The sequence below is a fragment of the Durotheca rogersii genome (genome assembly GCF_024521655.1).
Source record: "Durotheca rogersii strain YMJ 92031201 chromosome Unknown GGS23scaffold_10, whole genome shotgun sequence".
Classification (NCBI taxonomy): domain Eukaryota; kingdom Fungi; phylum Ascomycota; class Sordariomycetes; order Xylariales; family Xylariaceae; genus Durotheca; species Durotheca rogersii.
The window spans coordinates 923,928-944,327 of record NW_026251241.1 but is presented as its reverse complement, the minus strand read 5'-3'; the positions used below and the strand labels follow the sequence as shown (position 1 = coordinate 944,327).

The window sequence follows — 20,400 nt, the reverse complement described above, 5'->3', positions numbered from 1 at the left end:
TCGCGTCTGGTAGATAAGAGGGTGAGAGCGGTGGCAGCTTGGTATATATGATTGTTGAGGGGTGGGAGGGGAGAGTAGGGAGTGACCCCTTATTATTACGATGGGTCGCGCACATATCGCACGCATCCCAAACACAGTTGTGACATCGCCAGCCTGGTGGTCGCCTCCTCTCCTTAGTTAATCAGGGAGCATGCCTTGCCAAGAGAGTAATTGTTAAAGATGCTGCAGTTCCCGCCGCTCTTGCCCTCCCCTATCCACCTAGTGAAGGTGAGAAGGAGGAGGGTCCGAAGTAGTTAGAGAGGAGAGTTCCTTGGGGCGCCTTTCGACGTCGTCGATCCTGGGCGGGGTTTTCCCCACAGCAAGCACGTCTGTAGATCCGAGAGATAGGGGGCCGGATGCAATCGTGTTCGACGTGAGCCCGCGCTCGAGTTCCGAGAGCTTAGTGTTCGGGCCGACCATTATACTGCCGAAAGGGAGTTAACCGCTGGCCTCGCGCAAGACCCAGAAACAATCCGAGCTCTTCACACGTACGTACGTATAATGGATGGTGTGGTGTGGTTCCCCAATTATCGTCGTCGCCACCGCGAAGTTCCCCCTCGTAGTCGCGTCACGTCTTATATATGAACCATCCGAGTTCTGGCTGTATCGTGTCGTTGCCGACGTCCCGCGGCATGGGCAGCCTGCCGTCGCGGGCGGCGGCCGCGCGCAGGTCCGCGTCGGCGGCGCGGAACGCGTGGATCGCGACAGACCCGGCCACCATCTCGGTTGTCGTCTCCACGCCGTCGCGCACCAGCGTCACGGGCACCTTGGCGAAGCCGCTCGGCAGCTGGCTCCGCGCGAGCCGTGGCGCCTCCGGACCCGGCCCGTGCAGGCACCGCCCACCCTCGTCCCAGAAGCAGAATGCCGTGACCCAGCCCGAGTACGTTGTCGCGCCGCTGCCGTTCGGGACGTGCTCGTCGCACACCCCCCGCCAGAACCGCCGCGCCCGCTCCGACCCCGGGTCCCGGAAGCTCGCGATGAACCCGTCGAGGACCGGACGCAGCACCCGCAGCCACCGCGCCGGCTCCGCTCCGAACGCCTCCAACCGCTCCGCCCGCGCGCGAATCTCGGTCCAGTCGCTCTCCTCGCCGAGCAGCGTCGCGGCCGGGATGCCGCACCGCGTCCCCCAGCTGTAGGTGAAGTACTTCTGCATCGTGCCCATGAAGACGATGCTCGCAACGGCCTGGTCGACCTTGGTCGTCGTGGTGAAGGCCGGCAGGACCCACCGCTGCAGGCCCTCGTCACGGATGTGCCCCTGCATCAGCTTCGTCATGTCGAGCGCTATCTTGCCGTGGTCGGCGCCGTCCAGCTCGACCTCGATGTGTAGGGGCTGCTGGCCGTCGTGGACGCAGAGCCGCTTGCGCAGCTCCTCGGAGTGCGCGTTGACGTACGCGCTCAGCTGGGTCAGGATGGCGAGCCAGACGTCCTCGGGCCGTATCACGAGGCAGTGGTGTTCATTGTAGGCGTCGATGCAGGCGTGCACGAACCCGTTCTTGGCCGCGAACACATTGTCCGCGCGCCCGAGCCCCGTGAACGAGGTCTGGACCAGCTGCCTGGCGCGGGGCGGGCTGGTGCGCGAATCATCGATCAGCGTGTAGTGCAGTAGGATGTCGGGCGAGGATGCGTGTCTGTATCTACGGCCTGCCCAGGATGTCGACCCGTGATCGGAAGGCCTGACGGTGACGGGCATGTCAGGCGAAAAAAGCGCAACTACATCTGAGTCTCTCTCGCTCGATGGAAGGAGGGAGAAGAAAAAAAAAACTCCCACAGGGGGTTTAAAGGGCGCAGAGAAAGGCAACCGGTTCTGTTTTTGATACGTAGTGAGCGGCGGCGCATCGGCTGAAACTACGGGGATGGCATCGAAGGGTTCCCCTTCACGCGCACACCCGAACCCGCACCCGCTTCTCGCTCCCTCTAACCTCTGTGCGCCGTCGTGAGGACAGAGCCAGATTAGGCAGCCGGTGGGAAGAGAGCACAATCAGGGCCAGGGACGGATAATTGGCCCACCTGGCGATGCCAAGCGCGGCCTAAGCCGTGTGCGGTGACCGAGACACCATGTAGGCTACGCTGCAAACGGTACAGATTTGCCGCGGCAGTGCCCTCAGAGCGCCACTCAGACCCTTTCTCTGCCTCCCTCCTCGATCTTCCCTGTGCGCCTGGTGGTCTTAGGTCTCGTCGAATGATGGGTCACCGAGGCAAGCCGGCGTCCATCTTCCACAGATCCGGGAAGGCGAGAAATCCAAGAGAGGAGGCGTGAGAGAGAGAGAAGGAGAGGGCGAGAAGAGGGAGGAAAACAAGGACGGAGGAGGGGGGCGACGGGGGCGACGATATTGCGCTCGGTAAAAAGAATTCCAGCCTGTCGTTTCTGATTCGTCACCGTTAAGGTGCTCCCTGGCGAGACGATGATGGCGATGGGGCGACGGACTGAACGGAGTGGGCGACTTACGAGGGCCCCGGGGCGCAGCTAGTCACGGAGCTGACCGTCGTCGACCCCGATCACGTACCTGTGTAAACTAGGTTAGGTAGGCGATTATTCGGCTTCCCGACGCGGCCTCGCCATCGTAATCTACGAGAAGACCTCTTCGAGAAGAGCCCCGAGGGGTTATTCCCGGCAGGGTATTGCAATTCGCTGAACACAGCCATAGCATATGAATAGTTAGCGATTGTTCATGTACACGGGATGGTCCTGTGGGCCAGCGGCCCCGTCGTCGATGAAGGATTTTCGGTCTGCCTAGCACAGCGACGAGTCTGCAACGTTTCGCCCAGGAACGCGTCTACGTCCATTGCAAATCCCGCCGGTAGACCCGCCACGTGTTGTACCGGCCTAGGAATTTGGCACCCTCTATTCCCGAGGGACAACCCCATAGCCCGGCCGCGAGTCTGGTATGGGAGCGATCCAGTGGCCCAAACTTCCCAGAGCAGGCCCCGAGGCCAATTTGCGATGCGTCGTGCCGCCTCTAGACCTACTCGGGACGCGCGAAGTCGGCCCAGCTTTTCTATAAGGATCGGAATGGAGATCGACTTGGCCGAATCCACTGTCTCTCTATGTGCTATGAGAGAAACGGGTGGGGAAAAGGAGATGAGTCGTTACGGGGGAAACAAGTCCGTCCTCGGTATCCAAGTAACCCGCCGGCCGAAACTCGTAGGGGTCGTCCGTCTAGCCACGGCACACGCGTCAGATGCGAGCAGAATAGATCGCCTGAGCATCCGAGTATCATTCACCCACCCACGCTGCCGTTTGGTTGAGTAAGATCAGCGGAGATCGACGCATGCATAGTTGATGTCCGGTCACACGAGAGTAATCCGGAGAGGTAGTAGTACTAAGACTACGTGTCTTCCTATAGGTCTGTTGAGCTTACCTTGGCCCTTTCGTCGAAGTGGTGGGTAACGGGCGTATCTGCACCCGCTTCCCGTTGCCCCCCACGGAATACTTACCTGGATCTATCGGCCAAGGAAGCGAGAGGGAGAGGAGGAATCCGTGGCGTAGGCCCAACGCCAACTACGATGAGACGATCTTGGTGATGTGATGGCATTGGCCCAAGAGACGGCGTGTTGTGGTGGGATGACAGGACGAAGTGCTTGCAGGATGAGGATGCACATAAGGCTGGAGAAAAGGGCCCACTGGGAGGGTAGCCGACTCGTCACCGCTCGGTGATGCAGTCCCGTTGCGGACCTCGGTGTACATATGTCCATCGTAGCGGGTCATGCTAGCCAGCGCTACACATCCACAACATCACGACAGACCGACATCGCCCCCCCCCCCCTTCTCCGAAAGGCGCGGTTGGGAGTGTCGTGTATGACGGTAATCTTCGTGGGCCAGGCCTCCCCTGCACCCCCGTTGCTCGCTTGCATGTGCCTCCTTATAAGACGGGCCTCGAGACTCCTCCCGCCAAATCTGCCTATACCCTGACGTCCTCCCGTTATGCGAGAGTTGAAATGTAGCATACGACGCTCTCCTAAGTGACAAGTAGTCTCTCGGTGCACATAGTACGCCTTCCCCGTGCCTTACTCCACTAGACGATACGACCCTCGGCGGGCTCAATTCTGTATCTGGATCGGCAGTGTAAAGGGGGTATATATATGCGTATACCTATTGGCTGACGACGCTACTATAAGAGTGGTTTTTTTCTTAGTCGAGACCTGATTAGATGCCATTCCACTTTCCGAACTTCGTATAATCCGCAAACATCTGCCTGAATATAGCGCGTCCGTTCGCACCCAGCGACTCGTTCAACACCCTCCTGCATCCCTGGGGTGTGATGTCGAGGATGGAGTAGACGCCCGGCTCGAGGGCCTTCCTTATGCCCCGAGGGACACTCACCTCCAGCTGCAGTTTTATGTACAGCTGTAGAACGATGAACATGTCCTGGCCTGCAACCCGCTTCGCTACGTCAATGGCCGACTCTAGCTCGCTTGACCGCGAGCGGGCCACCGATGCTGCGCTCGGCTCGCATACCAGTGTGACGAGACGGGCGAATCGTTCTGCGTGCCTCGGTTGTAGGCGCGATTCCAACCACGGCGGGCGTCTATCCAACGACGCCGTGTTTGCCGAGGAGGAATGGGGGTCCATGAGGAGCGTGCTAAGCAGCGCCCGCAATCCTGCGATGAGGATCGGGAAATGGCCGCCGAGCCGAAGCCGGTGGCGCTTAAGCACGACGGCTACAATCCTGTAGAGCTTGTCGTAGATGTCACCTGCTACCCTAGGACCTTGGATATTGGGGCCTGTCTGTGAGCATGTCTTGACGACACTGCCAATGGTTGCATCAATGTTGAACTGGGTCATCAGGTTGGCGTGTTTATCAAGCAGTATCACTATAATGTCCGCCAACTGTTTGAAATGGCGGAGGGATTCGGCTTCGCTCAGTAGAGAGGCAAGCCTCTCGTGCACAGTACCGAGATCAGGGACATATTGGCTCCCACCATCAGGCAACGAGGCGCCGTAACCTAAATTCGTCAATGAGATGTGATCTCCGGGAACAGGAATCCTTTAGTTACTCACCCTGATGTTCAACAAGCCTTCTCACAGCCAACAAGGGCCCGATAGGCCCCTTGGTCAGCTTGTTGCTACCAACCAATTCGCCGAGCAATTGGTCTTTAGCAGCGCGATCTCTAGTTCGGATGAAGGAGTCCACTAGGTCGTACACCAAATTCTCGTCGATCGCCCGGGATGCTTGATCCAGCTGTGTTAATAGAGACTCCATGTCATACCGATCTGGGTGATTCCTCAACAGGAAACCCCGCAGTTTCCAACCAAGCTCGACGCCCCTCGACACACACGATGTGCTGATGTCCTCTAATTGGAGGATTATCTGCTCTGGGAGCTCGATCAGGATTTCTCTGCGGTCTTCAGCAAGGCATGCAGCGCCGCTGAGTGCTGCGGAGATCTCGAGCAGGCGTGATTCAGTTTCCGCGACTTCTTCTACTGGTTTGCCTTTAGATGCGAGCCTAGTCAGGTTTTCTTGTACCAAGTGTCCCAACTTCTGTGAGATCTCGTCGACAGTAACGACGGAACGATATGGATTATTTGGCGACGAGCTATGCAGCGCTGAGAGTAGGGCCTTTACCAAAAGCAGGTGAGCAATTTGGTGATTCTCCCCCTCCAACTTGAGGTCCTTCACATATTTCGAGGCATCTCTGAGATATGTCTGTGAAGGACCTTCGACGCCAGTGACCATTTGTCTGAAGCACTGTTAGGTTCTGGGAAAGACCCGAGAGGCGATTATACGCATAGCTAGCGGCTTACCTTAACGTCAAGTCGATAAGCTTTTCAACCAAGGCGTGGATGAGCCTGTTTTGTGTGGCCATGGCCGAGGAGATGTAAATGAGGTCGTCGAACGCCATACCCTAATGGCCTAGTCAGCATTGGCTGTAGAAATGCCGAATAGAAGCGACTTGCATCATAAAATGTCGGCTGTTTCATTACTTGGATCATCAACCGCAGCACAGCTACTGCAAACTGCTCGTCTTTCGATGCACGAGATGCGATTTCCGATCTCCACTTCTTCAACGAAGACATGACACGCTTGCGGCGTGCTTTCGTCCACGCTTCGCGCGGAAATTCTAGAAGGACCATGAGCAGCGAGAGGCTCCGCGGCTGCGTCCACCCAGGTTGAGCCTCCGCGCCATCAAGATCGTTGAGGGGGTGTGATATGAGAGCATCTAGCAATGACTCGTCGTCCTCAAAATCATAATTGTGCAAGAGTGACCGCAGAGGAGTGCTCAACTTCAAGTCACTTTCGATCGAGAATTGCCGCTCGACAAAAAGGAACAGATCAACGATCAGATTCCTGAGACCGTCGTCTTCTCGTTTTGAGAGTTCAGTGAGTTTCGGCAAGTAACGAAAAACGTAATCTACGTAAGGTCGTAATGTAGAGAAATCAGGTTGGGCCTTCGTCGCAGAAACGAGTCTCTCAAGAAACAAACTTGTCAGCTTGGCCAGGCGCGATTCGTATCCGCCCCCAGGGTGGTTAGCAAGCCAGAGTTTGTGACAGCAGCTGAAGGCTTCGAAAGTGGCGGGTTCAGTCAATGCTCCTTTCTTCAGGATGCGTTTAAGGGGCGATTTTAATTCTACCCAAAGTCGGTCGACCTCGTCGGATGTTTCCCAGGCGGCCATCCGGCCGGCAATGCGCCACCTCAAGGATACAACCGGGGACGGAAGTTTCTTGTAGCCCCTGTCGTTGCAGACGACAGAAAACATCTGCGAATCAGCATGGTTGACGAATTCCTCTCCGGCAATTCCGGCGGAAATCCCGTCGAAAATGATTAAGAGGGCCCCAATATCCGCATCCGATGAGTTGATGCTCTCCAAGACACGTAGCAACTGCGTGCCCGTTAAGGAGCTTTCGAGGATGCTAGCAAGCTGTTCTCGGATTCTCGGGTCGAACCATGTTGATTGATCCAACGAATCTTTGGCCCTCTTACAGAGACAATTGTGCCATTTCTGGATGAAGCCTGACAGGTTTCTGGCCTTTGCGAAAGCGTCTTGCAAAGGAAGTATGGCTTTGGACACTATGTTCTCTCTGAGGAGGAGACCACTATTTCCGGGATCGAGCCTACTAAAAAGATCTTTCATTAGGGCGTCATCCATAAGGAACACGTCAGCATCACAAGCAACGATTTTGGAAATTAGGTCCCAATCGATTCCGTGAGTTGAAAGTACGTGTTCCCGGCATACCCTACGGAGAATCTCCGTGTTGGGAACGGCGTTGGTCCGCATTGCTATATCCAGCAGCTGGGCGACGATTATGTTCCGATCTAGGGATATCATGTGCTTTACGGCATCAAGCAAGGTTTCAAAAACAGTTTGGGTCCATGAAGAGTGCTCTGCTTTGGACTTTGGATCACTCGAATCCTTAGGGGTTCTCGCCGCCACCTCCCATATAACGATAGCCGAGCCGCCTATATTCCTCTTTGACGCCTCTAGTGCTTCCCTCACTGCTTCGACGGTCTTGTCGGTAGAAAACATGCGCCTCGCAGGGCGGATGAAGTAGGCACCGATGAGCTGTCCCAGCTGTCGGATCCAGAGGGCCTTCACGGTATCATCACCGGCCTGCACAGGCGCCACCCCGGTGATGCCGCGTAGTCTCGTTAAAATCGAACATGCTGGCCAGTATATGTGATTGGCAAATTCAACACAGTCGTAATTACTGTGAAGGCGAAAGCTCCATAGGGTAGTGATAGTTCTGATCCACGATTCTTGATCTTGGCAAATGCCTGCTTCCAGCACACTTAGTGAGCGGTCGCAAGTCAGGAGCAGCTTGGCGGCGATATCCTTGGTCTCTTGACTGGAGGAAGAGAAGAGCGATTTGATATGCTCAGCACCGATCCTCCGTTCTAAAGCGCTGGATTCCGTGTGCTGGCCTCCTTGGGTAAAGAGGCAATTCAGCGCCGCGAACAGCGCAGTCGCTGACTTCATACAGCCTTGCGGAGTGCGGAGATCGTCAATGTCGGAAGGAATACCATCGTCTCTTTTCCTCTTCCTCGTTTGCGGGGTGTCGTTGTCGCCGTCTACGGTAGCTTCGTCTGTCCGGCCTAGTCCCTTACGAGAAGCGGTCGTAATGTCGGCTATGACTCGCTGCAGGACGGAGACGAATCGGAGGTACGAGAGGGACCTGCCCAGTGCTTGCGGCGGGATCTTGGGGAAGACGTGGCTTAAGATGGTCCAGGTGAGAGGGTAGCGTCGAACGTGCTCAGCGCGGTCGGCATCGCCGCTCATCTGGTGGAACAGCCATCGCAATATACTCTCTTCGACGCCGTGGAGTCTCGTTTTCTTGGTGGCTGAGAGCAGCAACCAAAGCTGGTGGATTTTGTCGGGTATGGGAATGGTAGAGTCCTCGTCGAGGGATCTCACAGCTCTTATAAGAGTAAGCCGCCGCCACTAGACCAGAGAGTGGATTGGTTAGTATTTGCATGCGATCCTGACACATTCGATGATGCATCCAGAAAGGTTGTGGGAGGGAGCAATATACATGGCCATCGCTGACGCCCTCGTCGCTATCCCCCACCATTGTTGGAATTGGACAATCGTTGGCATGGGCGGGTGGCTCACACTCGAAAAAAGGGAAGAGGGAGAGACGAAGGGCCCCATCTAGCACCTACCGCGGGTAGGTAGATGCGATATTCACTTCTTGTGTGGTTACGAACTTTTATTTTTTTATTTTTTTTTAATCCGCCAAGAGACACCACGTTAAATTCTGCCGTCTGCGCTAACCCGAAGCTATCTTAGAAAACTCACCGCCTTCGGATCCTTGACAAATTGATCGCGGGTATCTTTTTTTTTTCCTCGATTTTAATATACGGACAATGATGTACATTTGCAGGTACCTTATGTATCCCTACCCAAAGGTACCTACCAAGATATCCATCTATGCGAATTCCATCCGGGACGGGTTGGCTGATCGTTTTGCCCTCGTGCCGAGAAGAACATTTACGATCCTTTACCTCGCCTACCTCACACTCGTTCTTTAGGTATTCTTTCTCACAGACCCGAGACGGCGACGACACAATTCCGCCGCAACCTCCTCCTCGCAAGAAAAGCAATAGCTGCTAGCCCGCAAGCTGTGAATGTCCCAAGCCTCGCCTTTTCTTGTTCCTGTCCATTTCGCCCAAACTGGGACTAATTGGCCAGGTACACCGAAGGAGTCCTGCTCGTCGCCATGCCAGAACCGACGTCCGTTCCCGCGCCGCCCGTCACGGTCTCGAGGCCCGTGAGCGAAGCGCTCCTAAACGAAAAGGTATATATATCTATAGATATTATCATATGCCGCCCAGCGCCGATCCTCCGCGGGCCTGTTGTCTTGCGCATTTCGCCCCTCGGAAATCCCGTGCCTGGTTTTGCTGAATGTACGCACAGTGGGACCGCTGCATCTCGAACATGCTCATAAAATCCACCGTCGGCCTCGGGTTCGGCATCGTCTTCTCCGTTCTCCTGTTCCGCCGGAGGGCGTGGCCCGCATTCGTCGGCGTCGGTTTCGGTGCTGGCAGAGCCTACGAAGAATGCAACTGGAGCCTGAAGCAGGCCTCGCAGGAGCTCAAGAGGAAGGCGTGAAGTTTTCCGCGGACGAGAAAGGGGGGCGAAGGTGGCGGATCTACCTGCTTCGGCCAAAGGGTAGGAAGGGGAGAGGAAAAAAAAGAATGAGGGGGGAGATACTGTTCGCGAGCAACAGCATACATATAAATGTATAATAGAAGACAGGACGGATAGACGGCTACCCTGAGACGTGGGTAATTGGAATTGCGATTTCCAGTTTTCTCTTACATGCAAAAGGGGAAACAGGGGAAGATAAAATTATATAAAGCCAGCACCACGGGTTGGACTCCGCGGAATTGTTGTGTGTATATAACCAAACACTCTCATAAGCAGGGGAGGGAGGAGGGAGGAAACCCCTCGACTAACGAGCAAGCCCAGTACCTAGAAAACTATCACCAGAAAACATCATCTCCGATCTCCCAAGCACCCCAGAATTCCTGCGCTCAAACCCCACTGACACGCCCTATTCTAGCTCATAGCCCAACTCGATGCCGCTACCACCCAGAGGAAATCCTCACGTAGCCTTCGGCGCCTGCCGTAGCTACAGCAGTCGCATCACCATACAGAGCGAAAGCAGACCCGCAAACAACACCGCCGCGTCTAGGGTGTCGGACACGGTGGGCCGCGGTGCAGGGTGCTGGCTGGTGGACGGCGCTGCTTCTTGTGCCCCCATCACCGCCGCTAGCTCCCACGGCGGGAGGTCGTGCAGATATAGCACGGGGCCGCCGTCGTTGTTTCGGGGAGGGGCCGCCCTGGCAGTGCCCGTGGCGTGCGCGTACTGCAGATAACGGGGAGGGTAGTACCGGATCACCATAGCCTCGTCGGTCACGCTGCTCCTGCTGCTTCTATCCTACGGGGGAAAGTGGTCGAATAATTTTGTGCCGGGGGGAAGGGAAGCTTGATAGGAGTTCTTGGTAGAGCCTGTTCTAGTGGAGTCTGTGCCTGTAGAGTTTGTGCCGGCGGGCATGGGTCGCGTTTGCGAGATATCGTTCTGGTTAGGTCGAGGAGAGCTACCGCGTGAACAGTCTTGTGTGCGCAAAGGAGGACCAGTTTAATAATGTGCGAGGGCGAAGGGGAATGGAGGTGGAACGGATGGGAATTGCTAGCTCGCACAGAACCCGGCGCTTTGGCTGTAGATGAATAGACAACTTAATTATGTGATCAAAGTTGACGCAAGTATAATAAGCTACCCAGCTCAGCTTTTGGGCGTCGCGCTCACGTTTTGATTTACGAACTTAACCCAGCCGCTACCGTGGACGGCTGTCCGAAGGGGATGGGGATAGGAATTACCCCGAGCCCTTCGCGAATTGACAGTGCGTCTTCCGTTTAGGTCTTTCGCTTCTTCTTGACATGCTTATCCATCGGTCCCTCCTTAACCACTGGATTCCGAGCTTTTTTGTGCCGAATGCCATCCTCGGTCCCGTCTCCATGATCACCGACGTCGTCCGCATGCTCTCCATCGGCGTCACCAGCATCGAGGCCTTCCATTTCCGTCTCGCCCGCTCTCTCGAACAGTTCTTTCCACGTCCCGTCCTCGACCCTTTCGTCATCCCCGTACAGCCCGATGGAGTATGCCCTCTTCATCGCGGCGAGGCATGCCCTCCTCCTCTCCCCGAAGTCGAACATCGGGGATGGGTAGACCCCGTCCCGCTTCTCTCGTAACCCGTCACCTTCGACCCTTACGCCGGCCTTGTCAAGAACAGCTTGATTGGCCGTCCACGGCTCATAAATAAATTTCTCATCTAGGTCCTTCAGTTCCGGCACCCACCTCCTGATGAATTCGCCTGTCTTGTCCCACTTCTGCCCGAAGGCGACAGGGCTGTAGCAGCGGTAGTACTGCGAATAGAACGCAGTGCAACTCAACCACTGCCAGTTTCCGGCATTGCAGGCCGGCTCATGATCGAGTAAGAATTCCTCAAAAACGTCGGCTCCGCGCTCCCAGTGTACATAGCATCCGCCTCTGGTGAGGAAACAAGCTACCATGTGGCGGCCCAAGTGATGGATCCAGCCCTCCGCGCGCAACTGGCGCATCAGAGCATCGACGAATGGAAATCCCGTCACACCGGCCTTCCAGCGCTGGAACCACCTATCCGCCTGCGGCGAATCGACATGGTATCTGCCGGCAATTGTGTTGTTGGCTAGGCCCGTGGGCTCTACCTTTGATGGCAGATGCCAGGGGATAAAGCGGCAATGTCCGTTACCGAGAGTCTGGGCTACAATAGACCGTGTTAATGAAAAATGGACACGGTTCGAATCTCAGCTAGAACGAGCACAAATCCAAGACCGGTGGTCCTAAACAAAAAGCTAAGGGGGCACTGGATGACTCGGAAGCATTCTCACCAAAAGAGGGGCCGATAGCAGCCTGTGCGGCAAAATACATGTCTCGGAATAGCAGCTGCCCCGTTAGACTTTCTGGTGGTGTCGACGCTCCCTCGCCGTACTTTTCCACTAGGTCTTGCGCATGCCAGTAGAAGAGGCGGGGTGAGAGGGCGCCGAAATGCAGAAACGGGGATAGCAAGGTCGTCGACTGGGGTTCAAAGGCCGCCGGGCTAGTCTTGGGTTTCTGGAAAGTGGCGGCGTACTTCTCATCCGAGAAGATCTCCTGCAGCCTCTCGAGGGCGATGGTCTCGCCGCCGCGGTGCGGAGTGGTGGCTGACACTGAAAACCCAAGCTCCTCGAGAGATGCGACAGCGAATTTCCCGGCGGGTCCTGCAATATGAGAATAGCACTCGTCCGGTGTGCTCCGATACGGAGCATTGATATCCGGGCTGGCCCCGGGCTTATCCTGTCCGAAGCTGACGGGCATCTCTCCCGGGTCCGGCAGATGCCGAGGTGCGGGTATGGGCCTGGGTATCCCCCCAATTTTCCGCCCGGCAGCTTGCAGTTGAGTGATGGACATGGTTGGCTTGCCTCCGTTCTTAGCAACAAGCTCGTCGCTATCCCAGAGAGTGCGCCCATATCGGGTGATAACTTGGACGCCAGCTTCTTCCGCCGACGCTACTACAGCGCTGTCCCTTTCCCGAGCGTAGACGTCCGTGTCCTTCTCGAAGACGAGGTGCGTCACGTTCCAGGCTTTGAAGATCTTGGGGAAGAGCGTCTGCGGAGCTTCGCGCAGCACAAAAAGTTTCGACTTGGGGTTGAGCTTCTGTATGGACCGCGACAGATCTGCCTGGCAGTCGAGCCTTATTCACGTCAGCGATCTGCCCTCGCGGGCCAGCCGGGCCAGGGCCAGGTCTCACAGATACTGCCACCTGTTTACCCCCCCTTTCACCCGGTAGACATAGTGAGGATCCCACGTGAAGATGGGCCACAGAGCATCCGGGTGCAAGTCGAGAGCTGCTTTTAAGGCGGGGGAATCATGGAGTCGCAAATCCGTTCGGAACCAGTAGATAACCCGATTCCCCATTTTCCGAGGCTGCGGCGAGCTGGATGCTGGTGAGCTTATCGGTTTCCGTTGTTCGTTACACGTGTCGCGAGAGACGATGGCACTATGCAGCTTTAGCTGTAATTCTGCTATCGACGTGATGGGATGACTACGACGTCTCTGGGCCCAGTCGAGTCCATGATGTCAGTATCTCAGCCACAGCCGTTTTTGGTCCGAGCCGACGCCGAGGTTGAAAGGCCCTTGCCACCTAGTTGGGCTTCGTGTTCTTCCCATCATGCGGAGTTGCGGGCAAACTGTCTCACGACGAAGGGCTGGTGCGATTATCGGGTTGGTCGGCGTTTCCAGCTTTTCCTACCGGGGCGCGGAAGTGAAGACACAGCACGCCGTCGTTGTTTTGGCCCTGCCGCCCCTCTGTGTGGAAGAGACGGGTGACCATTGGTATGATGCTGTGCGAGACATATTTCATCTTTTAGGTGTTCTGGGTCGGGACGTGGATGCCATTCGGTAGGTATATTGGGACGATTAGCTGCAGGTCGCTGGACTCGAGGTCGTGTATCCGGGTACCTACACTTTGGTTGACCTCAAGATACGGCACATTAGGAGGTACCTCCTGCGTCGACCTATTTCGCGGCTGTTCTAAATTAGGTACATGCTACGTAGTACTGCTGCGTACACCAGGCAGGCAAAGTGATTGGATTAGGAGGAGGTTAGACCATAGGCATCAATTCCACGAAAATCGCGGCTTGATCCAGCCCACCGGTCCCAATTCTTCTAGCAGTGTAATATTGCCTACTTAAACACCTGGACATTGAATATGGAGCAGCCCAGGAACTTTCCTCCAATCCTTTGGGACCCATGTATCTGGTGTGGTCCAAGCTCGGCGCTAGTGCAAGGTACCGAAGCGGCCGGGTTACCTATACGGCTAGCATGAGCTGCGCGGCAGGGGCACCCACCAGCCCGTACCGAACGCGCTGAAGGTACAAACACGTTGGCGGCGGCGATAACCTTAGGTGCCCTAATCTTTGGTATCATAGCCCCGAGATTCAACTTCTAGATTGTCGGCACACATATGGGCACGCGCATACCCAAACGAGACATGCATGCCTTGGACACCACGCGAATGCATACACGGATCCGATCCAAATTCGAACGCGGCTCCAACAGAGGCGGACGGCGTCGTGGAACACCCGTTGGTAAGCGGGCAATCTACCTAACCCAGACACATAACATTCATGTTGGGGCTGGTCTCCTCGCGAGAGCGTATTTCTATAGACGCTATATGTTAGTATCGGAGGAACTAAAAGGACGCCGCGACAGAGCTTATAGGCGGACACCTATGAAACCTCGTAATGAGGGAAGCAGGCTGGTAATTTCCTTGGAATGGGGAAGAGAAACACTCAATGCCTGCCTGCCTGGCATTGGCGACAAGTCTAGAACATATATGAGTATACACGACGTAGTAGTATTGGAATATCCATAGATGTGGACATGTACGGCGATTGATGGTTGACTTACATGCCAATATTACATAATGCACCCTGTTATGCATACATGTACATGTCTCTTACCTTTGGTTTCATTGGCACCGTGTTCCGTCCACCATGACGATGGAGCAGGACATGATATCGAGTTGAGTTCGCTGGCTGCTTTGCGCGATCATGTGCGTTGCTTCCCCCCTCTCCCCCAAGGTATCTATGAGTTGTTATTATTATTATTATCTTGGTTTTGTTTCTATCTCAATATGTATAACCTACCTCGCACGTTATATAGGTACACATGCACATCGACAATCGGTACCTAACCTCTCGCAGAATGGCCCCACCTATTCCCGCCGGCCCATTAGGTACCTAGTGTAATACAGCATCTCTGTCCGCGGGCGTAGATGTGCACCCGGCCTAGGTAATAATACAATGGCGGGTTGCATATAAGTAGTACAGTACCGTATAAGGTAGTTAGGTAGTCAATTGCAGGTGGTAGGCAGAGGGAGGGCAGAGGTTACCTCTGGGTAGGTCGTTTCGAACGTAGGCGTCTAAAGGATGCGGGACGTTACCTTGCCTTCGGACCGGAATGCGATTATTGCTGCTGCTGCTGCTCATGCTGTCTCGCCTCTCTGCTCATACATGCATTGCTATGACGACATTGAGCCCAACCCAAGGTTGGATTCCGCCGGCGCGATCTCGAGGATGATGTGGCAGAGCGTCTATGGTGTGATGTATACTGCTGCGCGTAAGGAAAGGGGCTGGGAACTGGTCAACCACCTCCCGCCCATTGCCAGGCAGCACTGGAAGATGCATGTACGGACGTGACTCGTGCATATATCGATGCCCGCGCCGCCTGGGTTTAGGGTTCTACCCACGAATTCCCGCCACCAACCTTAGTTATAGGAGGCGGGTGCCTCAGTGCCTTGGAGAGGTACTGGATATGACAGGGCGGTAGGCCGAGAGAGGCGAAGGGGGTTAGGAGGTACCGTAGGTGGTACCTATGGAGGATAGGCAGGTCACCGAATCACCCAGGTATCGATACCTACTATGACCGCCGTGTTGCCGCCCACGTCCTATGAGGTAAGTACTGTGTAGTAAAGGTATATAGGTAGTAGATTAGGTAGGTACACACTCAGATATGTCGGGAGAAACATGCACGTAGCAAGCACCTACATATCTAGGTACCTACCTACCTAGGTAGGTATAGGAGGTACCTAATATAGGTACCTAACCTCCTAACCGCATTTCCCAAAGTTTGTATTGTGTACGGCAGGTACCTTATTGTTGTGCTGTGTCACGGCCTCTGCTAACAGGTAGGCCGATAATAGCTACTACGTACCTACCTAGTTAATGCACGGATTAAGCCTATCACCCTTCTTCACCATCTACCATCTACACGCTCACTCACACACCCCCAATCCTCCCATCCTCCATCCATTTCCATTCCGCGACCCCTGCCCCGTCTTATGTTTCAAACCAAGCCCAATCCGACCGCAATCTACAGGGCCATCCTTTCGCATTCTTTGCGTTCTGTTCACTTCAGGGAAGCCCTTCCAGCTTGGGTGACCACATACATACCTACACAGTAATACACGTCTTATTTTTTCTTCCCTCAATCCCCCCACGAGAGCACATGGTTAGACCCGTCAATACACCTCGTCTTTATCTATGTCAGCCCCCGCGGTTAGTGGTTCCCGCTTTATTTCACCTTTGGTGCGACGGAGAGATTTTGCCCGAAGTCGACGATAGTTTCTGTCGCATGCCGATCGCCGACGAATTTGTCGACTTATAAATAAAGTTAGGCAGGCATTTCCCTGGTCCGTGGCCGAGCCGTCCCCCAAACCAAGCCGGCCAACCTTCTGCTGCCCCCTTGCGATAGCCTGGCGTGGACGAACAGGCTGAGGGCAAGGGACTAAGGACCGACCTAGGACAAGCCAGAAGGGCCGGAAAGAGGGTCACGCTTGGGGAGGAAGCAGAGGAGAGAGACGCAACGAACAGGAAGGGCGAGAGAGACAGAGAGAGAGAGAGACACTAATAGATGCAATAATAAAAACTCAAGGAGCGTTTAGGTAGTGCCGATTGATGTCCCGGGCGAGCAGACCGATATCGAAGTCAATTAGGACGGGTCCGCTGGGAATTTGATTCCACGGACTTCCCAGACAAAATAACGAAGTCGCCAAAATGACCAGGCCCCAGATGATCCGTGCTGGTAAGTGGGAAAGGAAGTCTGATCTACGTATTGTACACACAGTCCACCACCCTTTTTTCTCCCATGAGGACCGCAGGGGGATAAAAAAATTATTCCAACATACAATACTCGTCTGCTTATGAATTACTTGTGCTCTTTGCTAGTGCTAACATTTTTACCCCTTTGAATCAGACTCGATAGATCTCCAAGGTGACGACGCCCTCTCTGCCAAGGACCGCAAACTCGCCTCTTCGAAAGCAGCACCGAACGGATTACTTGCACCGCACCAGGCCGAGACACTTCGCGAGGTCGAGGAAGAACGGGCAGAAGAGGAAGCTCGCAGTCCGAGAGTCTCGTGGATCGATGGTAACAACGGCAGCGACTTGCAACAGTACGCCGCAGAACTCGCGAACGGCATTGCGAATTCCTTGAATGGCAATAAGATGCCGTCTGAGGATGCGCTCGCGATCGCGCAGAATGGAGGAGTCATCAACGCCGCCCCCGACGATGGAGATATGGACGGCGATACCAACGACGACATAGATGATGACATGGACAAGATATCGAGCTCTCCTTCAATTGAAGATGGTGGGTGCACCCTCCCGCGCGTGTGGCCGAAGCGCGTCGGTTCTCTACATCCTTTCTCCCTCCCTCGCAACCCTACAAGATTCCTGGTGCTCGGCAGGCCGAGATCTCCCTCACCGTATCTCGAACCTACCGAATACCTACCTCTACAACCCTCAGACCGGCAGGCAAGCAAGGCTTCCGCCGGTAGCCCCCGTTCTCGTCGTCTTCTTCCTGGTGAGTATGCCGGATCGGTCAACTACGAGAACTACGGAAGCCACCGCGGCGTTCGGGCGGACTATACCAACAAACCAGAACAACCAGCATCGCTCGGTACCGAGTCGGACATGTAGGGAATGGCTTATCGGACACACTGGTGCAAGGGGCGAAACAGCATACCGAATGCGAGGACGAGCCACGAGTGCGGACTTATGAAGCCCAATCCAGACTAGAGGACGCTCTCCTGCATGTCCTATCGGGCACACGACTAGTCGGACCCAGCTTAGACGAAGGAGGCATCCGCCCCCTTTACAATTCAGCAACACCCCTCAGGGCCGTGGAACGGGGAGGAGAAGAAGACGAAGAAGACCCCAATGACAATGACATCGGCGGTATTTCCTTATATCCGTGCACGAGACCCGTTGGTGTCGGTTGGGGCTATGAATGCTTACAAAATCTAGAGGACATCGATTTCGAGTTCGTTTACGCCCTCCATACCTTCGTCGCTACGGTCGAGGGCCAAGCCAATGCCTCGAAAGGCGATACGATGGTGCTTCTCGACGACAGTAACAGTTACTGGTGGCTTGTCAGAGTGGTGAAGGATAGCAGCATAGGTATGGATCCTATGCGCGACCGGAAAGTCATGCTCATGGCTCACATCTTGGTTGGCAGGATACTTGCCTGCAGAACACATCGAGACACCTACCGAAAGGCTGGCGCGTCTTAACAAGCACAGGAATATTGACGTATGCAGTCATTCCCCCGCGGGAAACAAGACCTAAATTCTGACGGTGAAGTAGTTATCCATGACGATGCTCGGCGATCAGGCAGAGAAGGCTAAAACCCCTCTCATAACCGCTATAAAGAGGAGGAAAATGAAGACTGTCGCCTTCGCGGCCCCGACTTACGTGGATTATTCCGATTATTCTTCCGACGAGGAGGATGAAGACGGCGACGGCGACGGCGACAGCGAACTCGACGGCGACAAGTCATCTCAACAGCAGGGCGCGCAACAAAAGGCCCAGCAGCAGCAGACGTCATCTCAGCAAGTTGATGCCGTAGAAGACGAATCTGCGAAGGTGGAGCCTCTCAGGCCCCGAAGCCAACAGAAACAGACGAAGGCTGAATCTGTCAAGGCCGAGGATGGAGGGAAAGCAGAGTCAACTGCACAGGGCGAACCCCGCAGGAATAGCGACGAATTGTTCGATGGAAAGGCTGAGAGGACCACGAGAAATGGTACCGTCAGAAATACGGACTCTTTCTTCAAGGACGAGACGATAGAGACCAAAAAGATTACGCTAACTCCCGGTCTGCTCCGGGATGACAATGAACCACGAATGTCGAGCGACTCGAAGGAATTCCAGCTACGGCAACGGCCCAGCCTAGAGAAAGAGCTTAGTCCCGACAAGAACAAGGACGACAAGAAGAAGAAAGACAAGGATAAGAAAGACAAGGAGAAAAAGCCAAGCGCTATTCGGAGTTTCTTCTCGCGGAAAGATAGGAAGAAGTCTGTCGAGGAAGAAGACGAGTCGTCCAGCAAGAGGTCTTTGGACAGCAATACTGACATGCCGGAGAAGGACGCAGAGGAGCCGCACGCCGCCGACGCAGATGCATCGCCTGAGAGGGCGGTGGGTCCGCAGCGGAACCCGAGCAAGCTTCAGAAACACCAACCCGCTAGGGGCGACCCCTCTCCGACCCGCAAATCGGCCTCTTCGGCGCTGCAGACAGAAGGCTCGGAACGCGGTCCCATATTAGGTCCCGAAGTCAGAACTAACAACGTAGCGAATGTGCCGCCGGCGACCCTCAGAATGGTGGAGTCCGACCAGCTCGCAAGCAAGGATCGGACGCCGCCGAAGGACGAGAAAGCGAACCCTAAGCCAGTCGTCTCTCGGGAAGGTAGGCCACAGAAGGTTACGAAGGCGAAGTCGCGAGTTGAGCTTGACGACTTCGACTCGCCCGACGAAGGAGAAATCGGTCCCGTCGCAGCTGGTAAACCGCAGCCGTCCGAGGAGAGAGAGCCGCGGTACAACCCGCCGGGAGCACAGCCAGACAGTTACGCCAGCGCTCAAACCCCCGCATCCGAGCCGGCCGATCAAGCGGCCAAGGCCCAACGACCGGAGGAGGAGCGTCTGTCGGAATCGCCGGTTCAGGTATCGCCCATTACTTCCTCAAATCCGCCCGCTCTCGTGGGAGATACTTCCAGCCAGGATGACCGCTCGTCGCCGGTATCGTCGCCATCGCCAGAGCTGGTGGGTGCCAACGGCCGGACGCACGGAAAACAGGATTCGTTGGCGACGTCGACGTCGACGGCGACCACGTCGACCTGGAACGACACCAGCCTCCGCGCCTTCTTCGACTCGGGTTCCGATATCCGTGACTTGCTAGTGATTGTTTACGATAAGAGCGACGTCCCACCTGCCGGGCCGGATCATCCCGTCGCGGGATCGCTGTTCCGGGAACAGAACGCGAAGCTGGCCGAGATTACGACGGTAAGTTTGGCCCGCCCACTCAACCGCCCCGCGGTGGCGCCGACTCGAGACGGCTAACACGTACGCAGCAACTGGACAACTTGCTCGGGGATTGGCTGGCCCGGAAGCAACGCCTTCGAGGCACAGTATAATCTCGATTTTTTCTTCGTTTCGTCCCTCGCATGGAAAACGGCGTTCCTCCTCGAATCTATGCCCATTGTATAGTCTGCGACTTGTTCGTTATGACCCCCTTTCCCCCCCACGATTTCTTCCCTCTAGGGAATCCTCCGAGGGGGTTTTTTTTCCGGCCCCGAGAGTTCACAATGGTGCGGCGCACGGAGTCGGGGATGAGTTGAGTCCGCATATTGGTGGTTAAGGGAGAGAGAAAGAGAAAGAGAAGATAGTCAACATACCCTGGAATCCTACCGTCTGCTTTTACCCCTCTCTTTTTTTTCTTTTTTTTTGGCTCCCGGTCTCTTTTGTCTACCATGATCCCACGAGTATGCTACTACTGATCGATGACGAGG

The 20,400-nt window shown here is 55.4% G+C and overlaps 5 protein-coding genes across 5 annotated transcripts; 2 read left to right on the top strand and 3 right to left on the bottom strand.

Moving 5' to 3' along the window:
* Window positions 1-332: 332 nt before the first annotated feature.
* On the bottom strand, window positions 333-2,224 carry GGS23DRAFT_58607 (uncharacterized protein). The gene is made up of 2 exons (XM_051517410.1): window positions 532-2,224; window positions 333-463 (listed from the first exon to the last, which is right to left on the bottom strand). The coding sequence occupies exon 1, from the start codon at window positions 1,727-1,729 to the stop codon at window positions 608-610; it is 1,122 nt and encodes a 373-aa protein (XP_051371917.1). The 5' UTR covers window positions 1,730-2,224; the 3' UTR covers window positions 333-463; window positions 532-607.
* A 1,959-nt stretch (window positions 2,225-4,183) lies between these two features.
* Window positions 4,184-8,546, bottom strand: GGS23DRAFT_605244 (Urb2/Npa2 family-domain-containing protein; the record flags this gene model as incomplete). The annotated part of the gene is made up of 7 exons (XM_051519720.1): window positions 4,184-4,983; window positions 5,039-5,718; window positions 5,783-5,883; window positions 5,963-7,641; window positions 7,675-8,046; window positions 8,083-8,416; window positions 8,508-8,546. 7 exons carry the CDS (start codon window positions 8,544-8,546, stop codon window positions 4,184-4,186), a joined length of 4,005 nt encoding a protein of 1,334 aa, XP_051371916.1.
* A 648-nt stretch (window positions 8,547-9,194) lies between these two features.
* GGS23DRAFT_596974 (DUF543-domain-containing protein) lies at window positions 9,195-9,586 on the top strand (the record flags this gene model as incomplete). Its single annotated transcript, XM_051518550.1, has 2 exons — window positions 9,195-9,272; window positions 9,392-9,586. 2 exons carry the CDS (start codon window positions 9,195-9,197, stop codon window positions 9,584-9,586), a joined length of 273 nt encoding a protein of 90 aa, XP_051371915.1.
* A 1,112-nt stretch (window positions 9,587-10,698) lies between these two features.
* Window positions 10,699-13,684, bottom strand: GGS23DRAFT_568726 (Cryptochrome/photolyase FAD-binding domain-containing protein). The gene is made up of 4 exons (XM_051516416.1): window positions 13,523-13,684; window positions 12,808-13,464; window positions 11,909-12,750; window positions 10,699-11,781 (listed from the first exon to the last, which is right to left on the bottom strand). Exons 2-4 carry the CDS (start codon window positions 12,972-12,974, stop codon window positions 10,895-10,897), a joined length of 1,896 nt encoding a protein of 631 aa, XP_051371914.1. The 5' UTR covers window positions 12,975-13,464; window positions 13,523-13,684; the 3' UTR covers window positions 10,699-10,894.
* Window positions 13,685-16,615: 2,931 nt separating this feature from the next.
* Window positions 16,616-20,025, top strand: GGS23DRAFT_605242 (uncharacterized protein; the record flags this gene model as incomplete). The annotated part of the gene is made up of 6 exons (XM_051519719.1): window positions 16,616-16,643; window positions 16,815-17,473; window positions 17,581-18,019; window positions 18,078-18,151; window positions 18,206-19,894; window positions 19,963-20,025. 6 exons carry the CDS (start codon window positions 16,616-16,618, stop codon window positions 20,023-20,025), a joined length of 2,952 nt encoding a protein of 983 aa, XP_051371913.1.
* Window positions 20,026-20,400: the final 375 nt, after the last annotated feature.

Excerpts from the sequence above, each read along its gene's own strand:
- GGS23DRAFT_568726 (XM_051516416.1), bottom strand. The coding sequence starts at position 12,974 with ATGGGGAATCGGGTTATCTACTGGTTCCGAACGGATTTGCGACTCCAT. Across the intron at positions 12,751-12,807 it reads GTAAACAGGTGGCAGTATCT|GCTCGACTGCCAGGCAGATC; the intron begins GTGAGACCTGGC and ends GACGTGAATAAG. Across the intron at positions 11,782-11,908 it reads TGCTATCGGCCCCTCTTTTG|CCCAGACTCTCGGTAACGGA; the intron begins GTGAGAATGCTT and ends GGTCTATTGTAG.
- GGS23DRAFT_58607 (XM_051517410.1), bottom strand. The coding sequence starts at position 1,729 with ATGCCCGTCACCGTCAGGCCTTCCGATCACGGGTCGACATCCTGGGCA.